This window comes from Bufo bufo, chromosome 4 (assembly GCF_905171765.1).
Source record: "Bufo bufo chromosome 4, aBufBuf1.1, whole genome shotgun sequence".
NCBI classification, from domain to species: domain Eukaryota; kingdom Metazoa; phylum Chordata; class Amphibia; order Anura; family Bufonidae; genus Bufo; species Bufo bufo.
Genome location: NC_053392.1, coordinates 53356607 through 53377055, shown reverse-complemented (window position 1 = coordinate 53377055; position 20449 = coordinate 53356607). Strand labels below are relative to the sequence as shown.

General features: G+C 44.7%; 1 protein-coding gene across 3 annotated transcripts in view; it reads right to left on the bottom strand.

Annotated features, from left to right (window-relative positions):
* Positions 1 to 20449, bottom strand: part of LOC120997238 (cytochrome P450 2K4-like) — a 74776-nt gene that overhangs the window by 30149 nt on the left and 24178 nt on the right. For all 3 annotated transcript variants that reach the window (XM_040427239.1, XM_040427240.1, XM_040427241.1), the window contains one exon: positions 17496 to 17692. In XM_040427239.1, the coding sequence (XP_040283173.1) occupies positions 17496 to 17669 (174 nt within the window). In that variant the 5' untranslated portion in view covers positions 17670 to 17692. The remainder of the gene's footprint in view (positions 1 to 17495; positions 17693 to 20449) is intronic.

Sequence of the window (20449 nt, the reverse complement as noted above, 5' to 3'; positions counted from 1 at the left end):
AGCCATGCCAAGTAATGGCATGACTGTGATTGGCCGGTGCATCATGTGACCCAGCCTCTATACAAGATGGATCACGGGTAGCACCACCCATCAAATCTGAGTAGTGCAGGGATGGGAAGCAGGCAGCTGAAGCGAGGGAGAGTGTTAGGAATCTGGCTATTTGTTTTGTGGATGACCTATAATGATGTTTTGTGGGTGCAATACACCATTTTTGTACCCCTGACACGAAAATATAATAGTTAATCTGTCCGTTAGTTCGATGGGTGACATACACCTATTTTTGGTGTGAGATACATGTGCACTTTATACGTGACAGGGAAATTAATATAATTAATATGACTGTTAGTTCGGCTGGTGACATATACCCATTTTTGGTGTGAGATACACGTGAACTGCATATGTGACAGGGAAATTAACCCCTTAAGGACCCGTGCCATACATGTACGGCGCTAGTGGACGTGACTTAAGGACCAGCGCTGTACATGTATGGCGGGCTGATTGGGTGGGTGCAGGTGCTGCGCCCGCCCGATCAACGGCAGGGGTCCGGCAGTCACTGACAGCCAGACCCCTGCTGCATACACCGGCATAGGTGAAAACACCGATGCCAGCGTATTAAACCCTTGCATGCCGTAGTCAAAGCTGACCGCAGCATGCACAAGGTTTGCGGAGGGTGTGTGTGACTGACCAAATAACTCAAGTATGATTCCACATAGATGTCTACAGAACCTGTTCTATTAAACGCTTATACAAGTAGAGCCCCCCGACAGAGTATAGAGGGTGTCAGCATGAAGGACAAGGAGCAGTTCCTCCCCTGTGTGATTCTGTTCGCCCAGGAAAATGGAAAGCAGAACAGTGTGACACCGCCGTCCCCTGCACATGTGGTATGCTGGAGGGGCACTGTGAATTGTCCCTGCAGTGGAGGCTGAGGACACAGTGGAGGATGAGGAGGCAGAGGTGGACATTGTCGCCTTACCAACGGTGTGAGAACGTGGAGGTGGAAGCGGGGTCACCTGGCCAAGTTGCTGGTGTGGCTAAGCAGGAACCACATTCACCTAGTAGACCGTAAAGGACATGTATTGTCCATGACCGTAGTTACAGCTCCACACGTCGGCGCTGCCGTGCACTTTGGCAGACACCGAAGAGCTCAAGGACTGGCCCACCTTCTGTTCTACATTTGTGTGCAGGGCTGTTACTGCCTTTTTGGCAAAGAAATGATGGCTTGGGACTCTCCACCTCGGCTCGGCTCAGGCCATCAGTTCTCTGAAAGGTGCAGAGTCCACCACTTGGAAAGGGAGGGACTGCAGCACCAGCAACTTGGACAGGAGCACATTCAGCTTCTGCGCCGTTGGATGAGTGCACACATACTGTTGTCTCTTGGCAATCGTTTTGGTGATCGATTGCTGACGGAATTACTGACGAGGATTAGGAGGAGGAGGAGCAAGAGCATTAGGACCAGCAGATGATGGGAAGGACAGACAGCTCCCTTCGGCTGAGGTGGGGGAGCCTTCACTGCCTGAAACCGGGTGCATTCCTCTGGGTGATGCAGCGTTTGGTGTGGCAGGCTGGACAACCACATCAGAGCCACTGTTCTCCCAGGCCACTTTATGGTGAAGCTGCATATGTTGATGTAGAGCCGTGGTGCCAACATTGGCACCCTGGCCATGCTTCACCTTCTGCCCACAGATTCTACATATGGCCATGTTCACCTCCTCCGGCGGTTAAACAAAAATCTGCCACACTGCCGAGTAGGTTGATTTTACCCCCAACACTACGCACTGACTGACTGCTACCGCCACTGCTTCCATGAAACCGTGCACCACTACTTTCAGGGCAGGTAGGCTCCCACAAAGTCGGTGGTCTACCCCTGGCACGTTTGGCTACCGACCTCCCACTGCTGCCACCCTGCTGACTCCCGGCCACGCTAGCGACTTGCTGGCTCCACCGCTGCCTCACAGGCAAGCTGCCACCCTTCTCCCGATGATTATGCCCCTTTGTCACCCGGCTCCCAAGTGCGATTATCTACATCATCATCATCATCGAGTACTGTCTGCACATCACTGATGTCCTCCTCAACTGTCTCTGGGTCAGGAGTCTCACTGCTCTCAACACCAGCTCCCACGGCACTCCCTCATCACTACTTGCCCGCCTAGCGGAGGAAGCGGCTGATGTCTCCTCCACATCTTGGCTGGCCAATAGCTGCTGACTGTCTTCTAGTAGCTCGTCCTCGCTGAATAGTGGGGCTGAGCCCACAGCATATAATACTTCTCTTGCTGAGGGAACAGAAAAGGACAGAGTCAGGTTGAGGACAGGTGAGGGCACAGGGCCTGCTCCTGGGTCATGCCAACTAAAGGTTGTGTCTGACGAACCCACTGACTTTTGTCTGGGGTTGTCTGATGTCACTTGGAACGAAGTGGATGACATAGTCAACCATTTAAGAACCGCTTGGTTGCTGGTCAAGACACGACCGCTAGCTGACACTGGGAGCTCAGGCCTCTGGAAGTGACCCCTGCTGCCACGCCCCCTTACTCTGCTGCGACCTCTGCCTGCACCAGAAACATTTAGGCCTCTGCCACTCCCCTGTGCAGGGCCTGGCACTTCTCTGACTGACATACTGTTAAATCAAATAAATAAATAAAAAGAAAATTAAAACACCCCCAAAAACTCAGTAATTTTCTCACTTCAGCACACAACGCCTAATAAGCCCTTTTTTTTACCACTAATACACACCACAAAAGGCTTTAAAACATATAATGGCACCACTGACCGGCAAATATATTTTTTCTTTTTACGCTAATACACGCCACAAAAGGCTTTAAAACATATACGGTAACTGCATCGCTGAACGGCAAATATATTTTGGTTTTGCCACTAATACACGTCAAAAATGGCTTTCAAACAGATAACTACACCACTGAACGGCAAATATATTTTTGGTTTGCCACTAATACATGCCAAAAATGGCTTTAAAACAGATAACAGCACCGCTGGCCGTCAAATAGATTTTTTCTTTTTATGGTAATACACGCCACAAAAGGCTTTAAAAGATATACGGTAACTGCACCGCTGAACGGCAAATATATTTTTGGATTGCCACTAATATACAGCAAAAATTGCTTTAAAACAGATAGAAGAAAATTAGTACCTGGAATTTTACTTTCCTTGAGTCCGAAGGCAGCACAGAATGGGTTAAATGTTGGCCTCATTAGTCTGTAGGACCGCCCACCTAGATTAATAATTAAATAATCAACAGATTAACATGGCTATAAATAGATGACAGATGCAACTGCTCCTTGTATTGAAAAAATTGATTCACCCAGTTGCAGCAATTAACAATGAAAAATTTATTAGGGAGGGTAAGCCTGTGCTGCCTTCGGACGCAAGGAAAGTAAAATTCCAGGTACTAATTTTCTTCTTTCCCTTATCGTCCTTCGGCAGCACAGAATGGGATTTTTATAGATTCCAAAAGGGGGGGGGGGGGGGTGATTTAGACCAGTACCGAACTACGGACCAAGAAGCCGTGTTGCAGATTTCTTGTATGGACACTTGAGCGTATTCTGCCCAGGAGGCTGCTGTAGATCTCGTGGAATGAGCCTTGATGGACAGGGGTGGAGTCTCCCCCTCTAGCAAGTAGGTTTCAATGATTGTAGTTTTTATCCATCGGGCGAGTGAATCCTTGGATGGCATTTGACCCTTTCTTGGTCCAGAATATATCAGGAAAAGATTCTCGGCTATTCGGAATTCCTCTGTTCTTTGCAAATAGGTTTCCACTGCTCTTTTCACATCAAGCGTATGTAACTGGTCTTGCTCTTCGTTAATCGGATTCGGAAAAAACACTGGAAGAAAAGTCTCCTTATTGATATTTGTAAAGGAAGGGACCTTTGGTAAGAAAGATGGCATGGTCCTAATCAGTATTCCATCGGAAAGAATTCATAGATATGGATATCTGGATGAGAGGGCCTGCAGTTCTCCTAATCTTTTTGCTGAAGTTATAGATATAAGGAATAAGACTTTGCAGGAGAGACACCTAATGTCTACTTGCTCCAATAGTTCAAAGGGTGGCTTGGTGAGCCCTCTAAGCACTAGGGACAAATCCCATACAGCAAAGAGTTCGTGCACCACAGGTCTTAATCTTCTTAAGGCTTTGAAGAACCTGAATATCAGGGGATGAGAGACAAATTTGTTTTCTGTCATGATATTGATGGCAGTCATCTGGGACTTTAAGGAGTTTGGTTTCAAGCCCTTATCAAACCCCTCTTGAAGGAACTGAAGAATTATGGAGATATCTACTTCAACTTTTTTCAGACAGCCAAGATCTAAATTTTCTTAAAACTTTGGCATATTTTAAATTGGTTGAGTGCTTGCGGGAATTCAGTAGTGTATCAATGACTGTAGCTGGAAGACCCTTTCCTTCTAATCTGGCTCTCTCAACATCCAGGCCGTGAGATGAAGCCTGTCCAGGTTCTGATGATATAGCCCCTGCTGGAGGAGTAAGTCGGGAGCTTTCGGGAGTTTCCAAAAATTCCCTCTGGATAGCTGGAGAAGAAGAGGAAACCATGACCTCCGGGGCCAGAGTGGTGCGATCAGTATTGCTCTGGGCTTCTCTACTATAATCTTCTGTAGGACCTTCAAGATAAAAGGTACTGGTGGACAAATATGTAGACAAACTGGTGCTTCCAAGACATTGAAAATGCATCCACCACTGTCGGTCTGTCGAATCTGCTCAGGGAACAAAATTTCTGCAGCTTCCAGTTTTGTCTGGAGGCCATCAAATCCCAGGTTGGAGTGCCCCATCTGGTTATAATTTGATCGAAGTAGAGTGGGTTTATTCCCCATTCTGCTAGATTCATCGTCCTCTGACTCAGAAGATCCGCTTGTGTATTGTAACAACCTCTTATATAAATCGCTCTCAACTCCGCAAGATGTGATTCTGCCCAGATGAATATCTGCTTGCAATAATCTTATCAGGGATAGGCTCCTCGTTCCCCCTTGTTTGTTGATATAAAAAACTGTGGAGAGGTTGTCTGACCGAATCAATACAGATTTTCCTTCTAGGAGAGGTTGGAAATGGAACAGCGACTTCAGTATTGTCTTCATTTCTTTGAAGTTTGAAGACTGCTGTAGATCCTGGTGCGTCCAATTTCCTTGGACCCATTTGTTCTGCACATGGGCCCCCCAGCCCCTGGCTGAAGCATCCGTCGTTATTATTATCGGAGAAACATATTGGAATGACATTCCTTTGGTCAGGTTTTTGGTTTGTAACCACCAGCTTAGACTGTGGACTACTGTCGGCTTCAGGCTGAATCTTCCCTCCAGGTTGTGATGGTTGGCACCCTTTGCCTGTATCATACTTAACTGGAGGTCTCGGATACGGTTCTTCGCCCATGAAACTGCATCTATGGTAGACGTCAGATGGCCCAAAGTCTTCATTACTCTGCAGACAGATGGCTTGTGTATAGATATTAAAGTTCTTACTTCTCTTCTCAGAATCTTCTCTGGTGGAAGAAAAATCTTCATGCAACAGGTGTCTATTAGTAACCTCAGGAATTGTTTTTACATCGTCGGAGAGAGTTGGGATTTTTCCCAATTTACCAGAAATCTGGGGGACTGGAGAAGAGAAATGACTGTGCGGAGATGAGCTTCCAGATGCTCCTGCGTAGATGCCACAATTAGCTAGTCGTCCAGATACGGATATACCTGAATGGCTTGTAGACGTAGATTTACTGCTGCCACCACAGTGATATTGGTAAATATCCTGGGTGCGGACATTAGCCCGAAGGGCAAAGCTCTGAATTGTAGGTGCATGATTTTTCCTGCTTTGCTGACTGCCACCCTCAGGAACCATCTTGAGGTAGTTTTTATGGGCACATGTAGGTAGGCATCTTCCAAATCCAAGGAGGCCATGACCTGATTTTGTTGGAGAGCAGATGTGACTGATCTTATGGACTCCATCTTGAAATGGATTTTCTTTAGATAGTGGTTTAGGTATCTGAGGTCTATAATAAGGCGCCATTTTCCGCATGGTTTTGGAACCGGAAGCAATCTGGAGTAGACTCCCTTTTTTTCCTGACCTCTTGGCACTAGTTCCAAGGCTCCTTTTTTCAAGAACTGTTCCACGAGGTGATTGATTCGAGGATCTTCTTTTTGATAAAGAAATCTGTCTCTTGGGTAATGTTGAAACTCTAGAGAATATCCTTCTCTTATGAGATCCAGAGTCCACTCCTCCGTGGTGATTTTTTCCCAATTTGCATGGAAGTGTGACAGACGCCCCCCTACTGACTGACTTCTGACGTCAGAAGCCTGATTTGGGGTTCTTATCGATGTCTCCTTTCCCCTTTGCTTTTTCAGAAGAACCGGGACGGACTCTTCTATCCGTTCTGCCTCTGCGGATCGTCCACGAAAACCTTCTCTGAAAGCTGATTGTCTTCTATAGGGACTAAAATACTTGGCACGATCCTTAGCCTTGTACTGAGGAAAATTCAAAGTCTTCTCTTTTGAATTAGTTTCCAACAGCTTGTCCAGTTGTGAACCGAACAGCTTCCCTGGTTCAAAGGGCAAGGAACAGAGATTATTTTTTTTTTGAAGAGGCATCTCCTGCCCATAACTTCAGCCACAAGGTTCTTCTTATTGAATTCTAGAGTGCCATGTCCTTGGCAAGGAGTCTCAGTGAATCCACCGGAAAGTCACATAAAAATTCAGCTGCCAGCTTAAGGGATGGTAGTTTTTGAAGTAGGTCTTCCCTTCCCGGTACTGCGGGCATTGCTGCCTTATTTAAGGCGGCTAGGTAAGTATGCAGTCTTTTCAGCAGGTTATCCGCTTTTTTATCCATATGGTCTTTGAGCAGTGTGGAGTCATCCACGGGAAAGAAGGACCTCTTAGCTAACCTCGTTACCGCAGGATCCACTCTAGCCGGAGATTCCCAGCTTGAAGACTCATTGGGATCAATTTTATAGACGGAACGGAATCTGGAACCAAGGTCCATTTTCTTCAGAGGACACTTGCATTCTTTTAAGAATATGGATTCCAAGACTGGGTGGCTTGGGAGTACACAGGCCTTTTTCCTTGGAAAGTAAAAAAGACTCTCTTTGTCCTGCTCGGCAACTGGATCTTTTTTAGTTTCCATAATATTCTTAACTTCCTTGATTAAGCAGTTAGCGTCTCTTTTGTCAAAAAGGACGTTTTCTTCTATATTAGAAATTTCCCAGTCAGAATCTGATGAGAGTTCCCCTTCAGATCGCAGTGAATCGTCAGAGGTGGACGAGGGAGAAGGATCCTGCCTTCTTTTTGACGTTTTCCCTTTCCTTTTTGTCTGTGTCAGAAAGGACTTAAAAAGTCCCATTAACCTCTTAGTTTCCACGTCACATACCTCTTCAGGCTGAGTACAGGAAGCACAGATATTAGATCGCGAGTCGTCTGGCAAAGGCTGAATACATGAAATGCAGAGGTTTGTTTCCTCTTTTGTCTTTTTGATCCAGCAGAAGATGTTTGAGAATGAATGGAACCAGCAGCATTACAGCTTTACAATAGTCATCTGGATGTTCATCAGATAGGGGCTGCTCACAGGATAGGCCAAATCTGTGTCTGTTTTTTAGATTTCTTCCCCCCAGAGCTGAACCGACTGGACATCTGGAAGAATCAAGAGGCAATATAAGAATTTAATAAGGTGACCCAAATAAGCCAGGGCCACCTGACACAATACCTTAACATTGCAGGAGCTCGGCTGCCAGGCACACCAGGCACCCTGCTCCAGCCTGCATCCACATTCAAATACCTGAAAAATGGCGCCAAAAACGCACAGTGTGCGGCCCAGGATGATGACGCCAGACCCTCCTGCGGCTGCATTGCATGTGCATCCCAGGACCGGAATGGGAGTGCGGTGGCGGCCTTCAGCATTGCCGGAGTGGCTGGGAGAAGCGGAGAGCTTGCGGCACATGGATATGATGTCAGATGCTCCTGCGTCTGTGTTACACCTGCGTCTCAAAAGCCGGAAGTTCGGGATACCGCTGATCATGCCTGCCCGCACACCGATGATGCAGGGGAGTGTCAGCACCAAGGACACACCACATGGCATAGCTGAACACTTGGCCTGGAGCCTGGGAAGCCCACGGCATATGTGGCCAAACACTTGACAAGGTGGGCAACTTCCTCAGAATGAGGACAAAAGAAAATACAAGGAGCAGTTGCATCTGTCATCTATTTATAGCCATGCTAATCTGTTGATTATTTAATTATTAATCTAGGTGGGCGGTCCTACAGACTAATGAGGCCAATATTTAACCCATTCTGTGCTGCCGAGGACAATAAGGGAAAACTGCAATGCTGATCGGCAAATATATTTTTGGCTTGCCACTAATATACGGCCAAAATGGCTTTAAAACAGATAACAGCACCGCTGACCGGCAAATATATTTTTCTTTTTATGGTAACACACGCCACAAAAGGCTTTAAAACATATACAGTAACTGAACGGCAAATATATTTTTGGTTTGCCACTAATACACGGCAAAAATGGCTGTAAAACAGATAACTGCACCACTGTCTGGCAAATACATTTTACTTTTGCCTCTGATACACGCCAAAAAGGGTTGTAATTTTGCACTTCTCCACACAACGACTAATAAGCCTTTTTTTCCCACTGATACAAGCCAAAAAATCTTTAAAACATATAACTGCACTGCACAAGGGCAAATAAGATGTGGACATATTTTCTTGTAATAAACCCTGTCAATGACTGTATCAAACAGCACTTGCACCCTAATAAGAACGGTTTGCTGGAATTACAGAGCTGTATAATGGCAATTTGGATCCCCAGTCAGTAAGGTGTACTAGGATTGTTCCTATTACCCAGGCTGTAACCTCGCCTACTGAACCCTGTTCAACATAAACGCTGTGGAATGATTCCTCCCTATCCTTTCCCTACACCTTGAATAATCTTGCCCTGCACTTGTAAATCGATTTTTTTGGCACAAAAAAGTTTTTTCTAGCACTGTCCCTAGCGCCTGCAGACGTCTCTCCCTGCACTAAGTATACTGGTAAATGGCAGAATCTAAGATGACTGACGCTATTTTAAAGGGCTGTGACATCACAGGGCTGGCTGGCTGCTGATTGGCTTCATGCATGGCATTATGGGTCATTCCGCCTTCCCTGCGTTCCTTTTTCCATGTCCTTACACGTGCAGCAGCCATTTTAGGAAAAAATGAGATTCGTTACCACAAAGCGTGAGGAAATTCGGCTTCGGTGTGAATCGAATTTTTTATGAAATTCAGATCGAATTCCACTTCGTCAACTTCGATTTGCTTATCTCTATTCCAAATGCATTTCAAAGGGGATCAGACCCCCAGAAGTTGAAGTGCCAGAGTGGGACAAAAATAAAAGGTAAAAAAAAATGTGTTTTCCATAATAAAAATAAAAAAAATAAAACGCCCCTTTCCAATATAAAACACATAAAATTGTAAAAAAAAATAGAAAAACAGACATATTTGGTATCACCGCGTCCGTAACGACTGACTCTAAAAATATCACATGATCTAACCCCTCAGGTAAACACCGTCCAAAAAATAAAATAAAAACTGTGCTAAAAAAACATCACTTTACATCACTAAAAGTACAACACCAAGCGATCAAAAATGCATATGCCCCCCAAAATAGTATCAATCTAACCGTCACCTCGTCCCGCAAAAAATGAGCCCCTACCTAAGACAATCGCCCGAAAAATAGAAAAACTATGGCTCTCAGACTATGGAGACACTAGAACATGATTTTTTTTTGTTTCAAAATACAAATTTTATTGTGTAAAACTTAAATAAATAAAAAAGTAGACATATTAGGTATCGCACGTCCATAGCAACCTGCTCTAAAAAATAATACCACATGACCTAACCCCTCAGGTGAACACTGTAAAAAACAAAACAAAGAAAACGGTGTCAAAAAAGCTATTTTTTGTCACCTTACATCACAAAAAGTGTAATAGCAAGCGATCAAAAAGTCATACTCACCCTAAAATAGTACAAATCAAACCATCATCTCATCCTGAAAAAAAATGAGCACCTAAATATGACAATCGCCCAAAAAAATTAAATAAACTATGGCTTTCAGAATATGGATAGACTAAAAAAAATATTTCTTTCAAAAATACTTTATTATGTAAAACTGAAACAAACAACCAAAAAAAGTAGTCATATTTGGTATTGTCGCATCCGTAACAACCTGCTCTTAAAAAAATAGCACATTATCTAACCTGTCAGATGAATGTTGTAAATAACAAAAAAAAAAAAACTGTGCCAAAACAGCTATTTGTGTTACCTTGCCTCACAAAAAGTATAATATACAGCAACCAAAAATCATATGTACCCTAAAATAGTATCAACAAAACTGCCACCTTATCCCGTAGTTTCCAAAATGGGGTCACTTTTTTGGAGTTTCTACTCTAGGGGTGCATCAGAGGGTCTTTAAATGGGACATGGCAACTTAAAATGATCCCAGTGAAATCTGCCCTCCAAAAACCTCATGGCGCTCCTTTCTTTTGTTTGGCTGTTAACCTTGCTTTGTTACTGATAAAAATTGATTAAAATTTACGGTGCAGGAGATGAGGCTGGTGAAAAGACTGCTGGTGTTTCCCCCCCTCCCAAGTCAGAATCCTCTGGGTCATCCAGACTGTCCACAGTACTGTATAGAGAAATGATATGAAAACATATATTACATTATGGCAAAATAACATTACAAAACACCAAAAGCATTATTGGAAACATAGTGCTGTATGTCTACAATAAGGTGAGCCGAGATAGATCACATAAGTTTCAAAAATCTTCAGGTTTTCCATAAACATTTAAGGACACATTACATAATCCAACCTTTGAAGGACTGTTGCTTTGTTATAGGCCAAAACAAATTTACAAATTCCATAGCTGATATTCTGACCTTCTATATCTGCTCTGCCCAACCTGTGGCCCTCCAGCTATTGCTAAACTCCAACTCCCATCATTCTCAGCCTAATGTTTCATGTGATGTAAATAAACACAGCACGCGGGATTACTGCACAGGAGCCATGTTGGTAACATAACATAAAGAAAGGAGCAACTGCCACAAACGGAAAACAGGAAACAGGAAGTGGTGCACCAACATTACATTCATAACATCTCCCCCTTTTTAGTGTTAATAAATGAACATTGTAAGTTTTGAAGAGAGATAACAATAACGCATTTGATACTCTATAGGTTAAGTCTCATACGTAGGTGGTTTTAAACATCTGCCACTACGGGTGACGACTGGTCCTTGTAGACAGAGTCTATTAGCCCTCTCGGTAGTTACTGGGCTCTTATTACCTCCTACTGGCATGTCCTGCGCGTGGCTGCTGGTAGATGTACTAGCTTGCTCAGGATTGCCAGTACCATTGGTCTGTGGCCCCACCTCTGTACATTCCTCACAGTCAATGGGCACATGTGTCCCTGTTATACCAAGCGAGACTGGCTTATCAATGAGATATTGCGACTTAGGTTTTTCTGCCACTCGTAAATCCACACGATTGCGACGAAAGAGAGTTCCGGCAACGTCCACTAGATACGAGCGTGGTGCAACTTTTTTCAAACAAGTACCCATTCTCCAACGACCTGTTCGATCCCCAGGTAAGGGTTTCATATGGATTTGTTCTCAAATAATCAACTCTGGCAGATCCCTGGCCGATGTATCATATTGAGCCTTTGACATTTGTCTCTTAAACTTTAACTTTTCTGTAACACCTTGTACCACACAAGGTTCCAGAAGCTTATTCGCTGCCGGTCAGGAAGTCTTTAGCCTCCTTGACATCAGTCTTTGTGCCGGACTACTATCCATGCCTTCGGTTGGAGTGTTTCTCCAATGCAAAATGGCCTTCCATGAGTCTTTACCATCACTGTGTGCTCTCTTGCATAAGTTCTTAACAATCTTTACAGCTGCTTCAGCTTTGCCATTCGCCTATGGATGACGTGGTGAGGAAGTAACATGCTCAAACTCCCATTACATTGCAAATCTTCTAAATTGCAAGCTTGAAAACTGAGGGCCATTATCAGAGATCACTTTATCTGGTTGGCCATAACGGGAAAACTAAGCCTTGCACCGCTTAATTCTGGTTTCAGTGGACAAATCAGGAAGAAGGTCGATTTCCTAAAAGTCCGAATAGTGGTCAACTAATATCAGGTATTCTTTGCCTGCGTAGTTGAATAAGTCCATACTGATTATCTGCCATGGACGTGTCGGTATCTCGTGCGACATCATAGTTTCCTTTTGTTGGAAGTGGGCATATTCATTGCAGATGGGACAATTACTGACAAAATCTTTGATTTCACCTTGCATGTTAGGCCAGTAAAGAGTATTACAAGCTTGTCTGTAGCATGCTTCATCTCCAATGTGGCTAGAGTGTATTCGTAATAACATCTCTGCTTTTAGCGATTTAGGCACTATAACCCTTGGGCCTTTGTATAAGATACCATTTTGTACGCTGATCTCATCTCTGAAGGACCAATATTCCCGTAGAGTTACAGGAATTGCTACTGTAACACCCCAGAGTTGTGTTACGAAACTCTTCTACCCCGCTACAATCTGTTAAGAGCTTTCACCTTGTCATCCGATATGATTTTACATTATGTCATTCACAAATGTGCATAAACCCTGTTAAATGTAAATTATTGTTGTCATTTTCCATGTTCACCAGCAGGTGGCAGCAATGGCTTGGTAAGGAGCTAGTTACAGTTTAGTATATCTAAGCTGGAATGTTTCATTCCAGCTTAGCTTCCCCTCTGTGAGCAGAGTGGGATGTGCCCACATCCTGCAGTTTGGGTGAAGAAGGAAGTTAGAGGCAGAGTGTGCCAGCCACCCCTGTTGGGGAAGGCTGTGTGTTAGTCTTCAGGAGTTCCCCTGCATAGGGAACAAAGCAAGGATCTTTTCTTGGCTGAGACATTGATTACAACTCCCAGCCTGAGTCCTGCAGCCTCAGCTGGATGACACAAGCAAGGAGACAACCTCCAGTTCCAGGAAGAAAGCATTCCCTGTGAATATAACTGAGTAAAGTCCAGAGACCCAGGAGAAGCCATATTCCTCCTCAGCTAGTCAGTCCCCATAAAGCAGAAGATATAAGGAAAGTGCAGAAGCCAAATTCCTGCCACAGTTTTCGAGCTAACAGGCAGACGTCCTTTCCTACAAGATCCAGGTTGATAGAGCAGAAGATAAATTCCTGCCAACCATTGCTGAAAACCTGCTGGGACCTAAGACCAAAGCTGTACATTTCTTGGATGAAAGTTATCTTCAGTAAAGACGAGTTTGAACTTTACCAAATGTCTGGATCTCAATTTCTGCTGCAAAATCCCTCTATTACTCCTACTATCACTACACTCAATTTATTGCAAGTGAGCCAGGAGCCAGGAGTCGGGCCGTACCCAGGTAGGAGAGACAGTTGACACCATTACCATCACCATACAGAGACATTATAGGAAATCACACCACTCTGGCATTCCTAACCTGGGACCTGCATTATAATACCTTGGGAGGGCCCTGTGATAGTACCCTGTGCACGCTGCAATTGGCGTCACCAACAACTACAAAACATAGACTATCATCTACACCTGACCCAGTCATTGCATAATTTGGCGTCAGTGTGCATACCCCGTATCCTGCTCATTGCACTAACTTATCATCTGGCCATCCACTCAAGACAACGTATTTCAGAGCTTGTAACGTTGCATCACCGTCAGTGTGTTGTATGAGTTGCCGCAGACGCTGAGCAGTGACATTAAGATAGTTCTGCTTGATTGATGTCGGCAAAGAAAATTTGTTCCTGTTGCAGCTGACAAATTGTTTGACGCTCGTGCTCACCTCCAGGTGCCACATTATCCCACGTAGCTCTGCTCAAAGCATCGCTAATATACATTTCACTTCCTGGCTTTTAGATAACATTGAGGTTGTAATGCTGAAGGTAAGCATCATGCGCTGCAAACGCTTGGGAGCACACAAAAGGGGCTTCTTGAATATGGCTAACAGAGGTTTGTGGTCAGTCTCAGCTGTAATGGAGTCCCACCCATAGAGATAATGATGGAAGCGTTGGCATACAATACTTAAACATTCCTTCTCAATCTGAGCATAGTTTCGCTCAGCTGGTGAAAGAGCTCTGGACGCATATTCAATTGGTTGACCTTCCTGCAAAAGACAAACCAGGCCATTTTTGCGAGAGTCACTTTGTATGGCAACAGGTTTAGTGACATCATAGAATTTCCACACTGGTGCAGAGGTGACCAAGCGTTTGATATCCTCTACCGCCTGGTCATGTTTGGGAAGCCAGGGCCAAACCGCATCTCTGTCTACAAGTCGTCTTAACGGCTCACACACCTCAGATAAATGTGGCAGGAATTTTGGTATATATGTAACAAAGCCAATAAATCTCTGTACTGCTTTGGCATCAGCAGGCTGTGGCATGTCCACAAAAGCTTTAATCTTGTCCGGGTCAGCTTTTAAGCCTTGTGAAGACAGGATATGCCCATGGAAAGGTCTACTTGCACCTTGAACTTCAATTTCTTCACGCTAAGCCTCAGCATCACCTGTCTGCAACGATTTATTAGCGCTATTAACTTTTCGTCATGGTCCCGCTCAGCTTCTTCATCAGTGTTACCACAGCCAACTATAAGAATGTCATCAGCTATTGGCTCAATTCCACGAAGCCCACTCAATAGTTCATGTTGTTTACGCTGGTAGACCTGTGGTGCCACGGAAACCCCAAATGGAAGTTTAAGCCATCTCTTTCTGCCCCAAGGAGTCCAGAAAGTGGCCATGTAACTGCTTTTTTCATCTAGTTTGCACTGTAGAAAGGCATCTCTTGCATCAACTAGTGTGAAAATACGCGCTACTTAAAATAGCATGTGTTTACACCAGCTTGGACACACATCAAGCGAATGTCCCCTTCAACTGTCTTAACAGCTACACCTTTGGAAAATAACTAACAAAAATGTGTGAACACAAGTCTGTGCTAAAAAAACTTCTGGAGTGACAACAATCGGTCACCCTGATTATGAAAAAGCGCCTACAAAAGGGGAGAACTATGCATCTGGTGACTAAAATAAAACATTTGTAATTGGCCAACGCCATCATATATTGCACACCAAACCCGGAAGAAAGGTCTGCTATATCATGGTACTGGCCAATGACATATACCGTTACAAACAGTATTTTATGTTTACAAATAATTTACGGCCTCAAGTCCATGACGGGGCTGAGAAACTGCAATTGCTCGGTGTACATATAAGGCCTTTTCTGGAGACCACCAGCCCACTGCGGCCCTTTTCTGTGAGCTCCTGCCTAAACTGGTCCCGGCAGCTGTTCCACCGGGTCTTTGTCTTCTTGACTGTGAAAACATCAAACATGACCTAAAAATGTATCATTTCATCAATTATAACAAAAAACTGTAAAAAAAATAATAATAAAATATGACAACCAAACCAAAAACATATCTAAACAATTCTAAAAGGTGAGAATGCACAGCACATGGTACAGTAGGCCAGGTGTGGGTATCTTCAGTGTTTAAAAACGTACATGAGCATCCAAAGAAAACATAATTACACAGCAGACCAATGTCGGACAGTACTTTGTGGTACTCATGTGAAGCAGCGGATCCAAGGTACAATAATTGCATTAAAGGAGGAGATTATTTGTTGTAGACCTTTTGCAAATAATACTTTATATGGAAAGGAGACAGATGTTGGAATAACAATTACAACAGGGCCATATGTGACCAAAACGATAAAGTGTTAATGCTGGGTAGACATTACTAATGTGTGCTGTAGCTAAAGTCAGGACATCCATTAAAACATGGTGGTGTTTGAAAAAATTGGAAGGATCAAAATAGGCACAGGCCAGTACATAATTAACGCTGGCCACAAAAGGGACATGATTATGACCTGAATTATGTAGTTGTAAAATAATTAGGGACAACACAGGGGCAGGACACAACAACGACATAGCTTGCACTTACCTAAATCAACCCGACCTCTGCTATGTGCTTTCTCCCATTCTGAAGGCCTCATGCAACGGGCCACTTGCTCCCACGATGCATCCACCCGATCGTGGTACATATTGTTGCGGCTGTCCCACAGCTCGGGACGCTCCTGCACCAACGTAATTAACTTGTCCACATTCCAACGTGGCATCTTGTGATAATTGCAGACAGCTTGTGCATCTGCTGTTTTTGCGGACCCATTGACTTGAATGGGTCCGTAAACCGTTTTTTTGCAAGCACGAATAGGACAGGTTATATTTTTTTTGTGGATCACTGAACGGAGCAACGGATGCGGACAGCACACAGAGTGCTTTCCGCATCTTTTGCGGCCCCATTGAAATTAATGGGTCCGTATCCTATCCGCAAAAAAAAATGGAATGGACGCAGAAACAAACTACGGTTGTGTGCATGAGGCCTAAGTGTAGGTGGTGTTACCATGTGCCTGCTTGTGAGCAGTGGATGTTTGTGTTGGGCCTGAAATTCTGTAGGATGTGGCAGTGTGTGTTGTGGCTGTGTGGACTGTATGGAGGTACATGCTTGGCTCAAATAGCCACCTTAGTGTAGGTGAGATTGAGTTGTGGAGTGGCATTATCCCTTGGAGTCAAGCTCTAGTCATGGTGCAGGACAGTAGTTGGGTCGGCACAATTTGATGCCCCGTTCCTTGTACGTGACAGGATTAAAGATGAAAACTAGAGAGCCTCCAGGATAAGATCTTAAAGGTTTAGCCTAAATTCAAATCCATTGATTGGCACAGTGGTCCCACAACCATTGCCCATAACAAAAACATTGCATCTCATAATACTATTGTATATTAAGCACTATAGTTTTGTATCTGTTTATACTTCTTTTGTTGTCTGTTAGTCAGTAAAAAATCTATGAGCAGCCACAGAGAAAGCAGAGATTATGCAATTCTATGATGCCTGGGTGACTCTGTGACTAAATAATAGCTTCATAGCTGCTACAAGTAGTTCTTTACCCAGCTATAGGAGGATGTAGAGGTCATAACTGGCCCACAAAGGAAAAAAATACAGCAGACAATAATACATCAGGAATAATTCTCAAATGAATACCCTCCTTTATCTAAATAGACTAAAAATTCTGTGCTGATTAAAGGGGGTTGTCCAGGATCAAAAAAACATGACTGCCTTCTTCTAGAAAGGGTGCCACCCTGACCATGGGTTGTATCTGGTATTACAGCTCCGTGATGCTGCCACACCCAGCTGTCGACAATTGTGGTACAGTGTCTACAAGAAAGCAGTCATATTTTCTTAATCCTGGAGCAAACTCCTCCTAATTCTAATTTTTTTAAAATATAAATAATATTGAATTATGGGTGGCGACACACAGTATAGACAGCTTGTCACAGAGTATCTAAAATAATAAAAATATTTTTTTTTTTTAAAGTTTGTCACCTCATGTTATGGATATGTTGAGCCAAGAACAAAGGTAAGGAAGGACACATTGTATTTCATAATTTGTGTATTACCTCCAGAAATGATTTATGAGGCTTTGACATGTTCAGCATGAGAACATTTCCAATGATCGGTAGAGGCTTTGGTCCAGGTGGGAATTTTTTGTATTTTTCTTGATTCTGGTTCTTAAAAGCAACAACCAAAAATAAGATGACAGTGATCCAGAGCAGAACTGTGATCAGGTCCATGGTGAATGGGAATTATGAAAATCCTAGAAAAAAAAAAAGACAGGACAAAAGGTTTTTAGATATCTTGCAATAATAATGTTGATGACCTATCCTCAGGACACAGACTGGTTTCTGCTCATCCATCAGGCTGCACATTACTGGGGTTGTCCATTGTTTACTATTGATGACCTATCCTCACTATAGGTAATCGATATCAGATCAACCGGGGTTCGACACCTGGCACCCTGCTGATCAGCTATTTGAAGAGGAAGTGGAGCTCCATGCGAGCACTGCTTCCTCTTCACTACACTACTCATTGTCTCCTGTGGAGTCACGGTGTAGTGTAATTACAAGTACTCGCTCCATTGAAGTGAACGGAGCGAGTAGTTGTCATTACACTGCAATGCTGCAACGTCCGAGATGATGGGCAGTGTAATGAGCAGGAAGCAGCACGTGCATGGAGCTCCGCCTCTTCTTCAAACAGCTGATCGGTGGGGGTGCCAGACCACCGCTGATCAGATATCGATGACCTATCCTGATTAGAGATGAGCGAATTTTTGAAAAATTTCATTCGGCTGTTTCGCCAAATTTTCCGAAACTATTTGATTCGATGCAAATTTATTTGCGGCGATTTGCGTTAAAAACGACTATTTCGTGACTGCAGAGAGCCTGTATACTGGTGAAGAACACTGTGCCTTGCAGTAACACGCATAGGGAGTCTGCTGTGGTAGTGAAACAATACTGTGAGTCAGTATGACATGCAGATGACAGGTGTCACTCTTAGAATCACTGCACACATCACTTATTTGGGCAGTCACAGGGCCAAAACTGACCAAATAACTCAAGTATGAACTCAGCCTTACAGGTCGATGTTAGCGCCAAGAAGAAGCGCACGCCTTTTACACTGTCGTCAGCTGATTCTACATAGATGTCAGAACCTGTTCTATTGCTTATACAAGTAGAGAACCCCCCCCCCCCCCCCGACAGAGTGGAGAGGATGTCAGCAGTAAGTTTGTAAGTTTGTGTTGACATCACTGATTATTTTGCCCTTCCTCTGATCTGTCAGAACAATAACCCCCAAAAAATGGATCCTGATCCTGTCCAATTCTGAGGGGACCATACAGGCCTTACAGCTGCTACACAGAGAGGATCCACTGTGCGTCTCATTTTTCCTTCCTTCTGACAGATCAGAAGAAGGGTCAAATAAATGGTGATGTCATCCAGGCTAAAAAGGCAAAATAGTGACCCAGCTATGGAGTGGGGAGGGTGGGAGAACAGCATAAGGAGACCCAGGGCCGGGGCAAGGATTTTTGCCGCCCTAGGCAAGATAAATATTGCTGCCCCCCTCCCCCCCCTTATCAGATGATCTGCTCATATCATGACATCACATATGTTCCACCCCTTTCTCAGCATTTCAATTAAAAGAACTGCTATGTTTCCCTTAGGGTTAACCAAGCTTCTTGTAGCTGTCTCCCTGACAGTCGCTAGAGGTGCTTCCGCGATTCTAACTGTGAAAATTACAGTGGGAAGACGCGGAACATAGTTTTGAATGCACATGCGCATTCGCAGCTGAGAGGAGGATCGGGGAGAAGAGTTCCCAGTGACGGCGCTGGAGAAAGGTAAGTGGCTGAAGGGGTTTTAACCCCTTCAGCCCAGTGGGAGGGGGACACGAGGGTGCCCCACTCCTAATAACTATATAGTGCCAGGAAAAAGAGTTTTTTTTCCTGGCACTATAGTGCTCCTTTAACACCAGTACTGCACAGTGTCTTTTCTCTGCAGGAACAGGCTATAGACACCAGTACCACTACATTAAACTGTACTGGTTCTGGGATTATAGTGTCCTTTTAATGTGAGGTAAATTAGTTTCCAATGTAGTATTAATAACTAAACAATTAAATAATAAACATATTGCATTTTCTACTTACCACCAGCACAATAAGATGATCTGGTCTCTGGCTGAAGTCTGGCTCTTGGTCTGGCTCTGGGGACTCCCTTGTCACTCTCTTCTCCCCCCCCTCCCTCGTCACTCTCTTCTCCCCCCTCCCTCCCTTGTCACTCTCTTCTCCCCCCTCCCTCCCTTGTCACTCTCTTCTCCCCCTCCCTCCCTTGTCACTCTCTTCTCCCCCTCCCTCCCTTGTCACTCTCTTCTCCCCCCCTCCTTCCCTTGTCACTCTCTTCTCCCCCCTCCCTCCCTTGTCACTCTCTTCTCCCCCCTCCCTCCCTTGTCACTCTCTTCTCCCCCCTCCCTCCCTTGTCACTCTCTTCTCCCCCCTCCCTCCCTTGTCACTCTCTTCTCCCCCCTCCCTTGTCACTCTCTTCTCCCCCCCCCCCCTCCTTGTCACTCTCTTCTCCCCCCCTCCCTTGTCACTCTCTTCCCCCCTCCCTCCCTTGTCCCCCCCTCCCTCCTTTGTCCCCCTTCCCTCCTTTGTCCCCCCTCCCTCCTTTGTCACTCTCCCCCCCCTCCCTCCTTTGTCACTCTCTCCCCCCTCCCTTGTCACTCTCTTCTCCCCCCTCCCTTGTCACTCTCTTCTCCCCCCTCCCTTGTCACTCTCTTCTCCCCCCTCCCTTGTCACTCTTATCCCCCCTCCCTTGTCACTCTCTTTCCCCCCCTCCCTTGTCACTCTCTTCCCCCCCTCCCTTGTCACTCTCACCCCCCCCTTGTCACTCTCATTCCCCTTTTTGTCACTCTCATTCCCCTTTTTGTCACTCTCATTCCCCCCTCCCTTGTCACTCTCATTCCCCCCCCTCCCTTGTCACTCTCATTTCCCCCCTCCCTTGTCACTCTCATTCCCCCCTCCCTT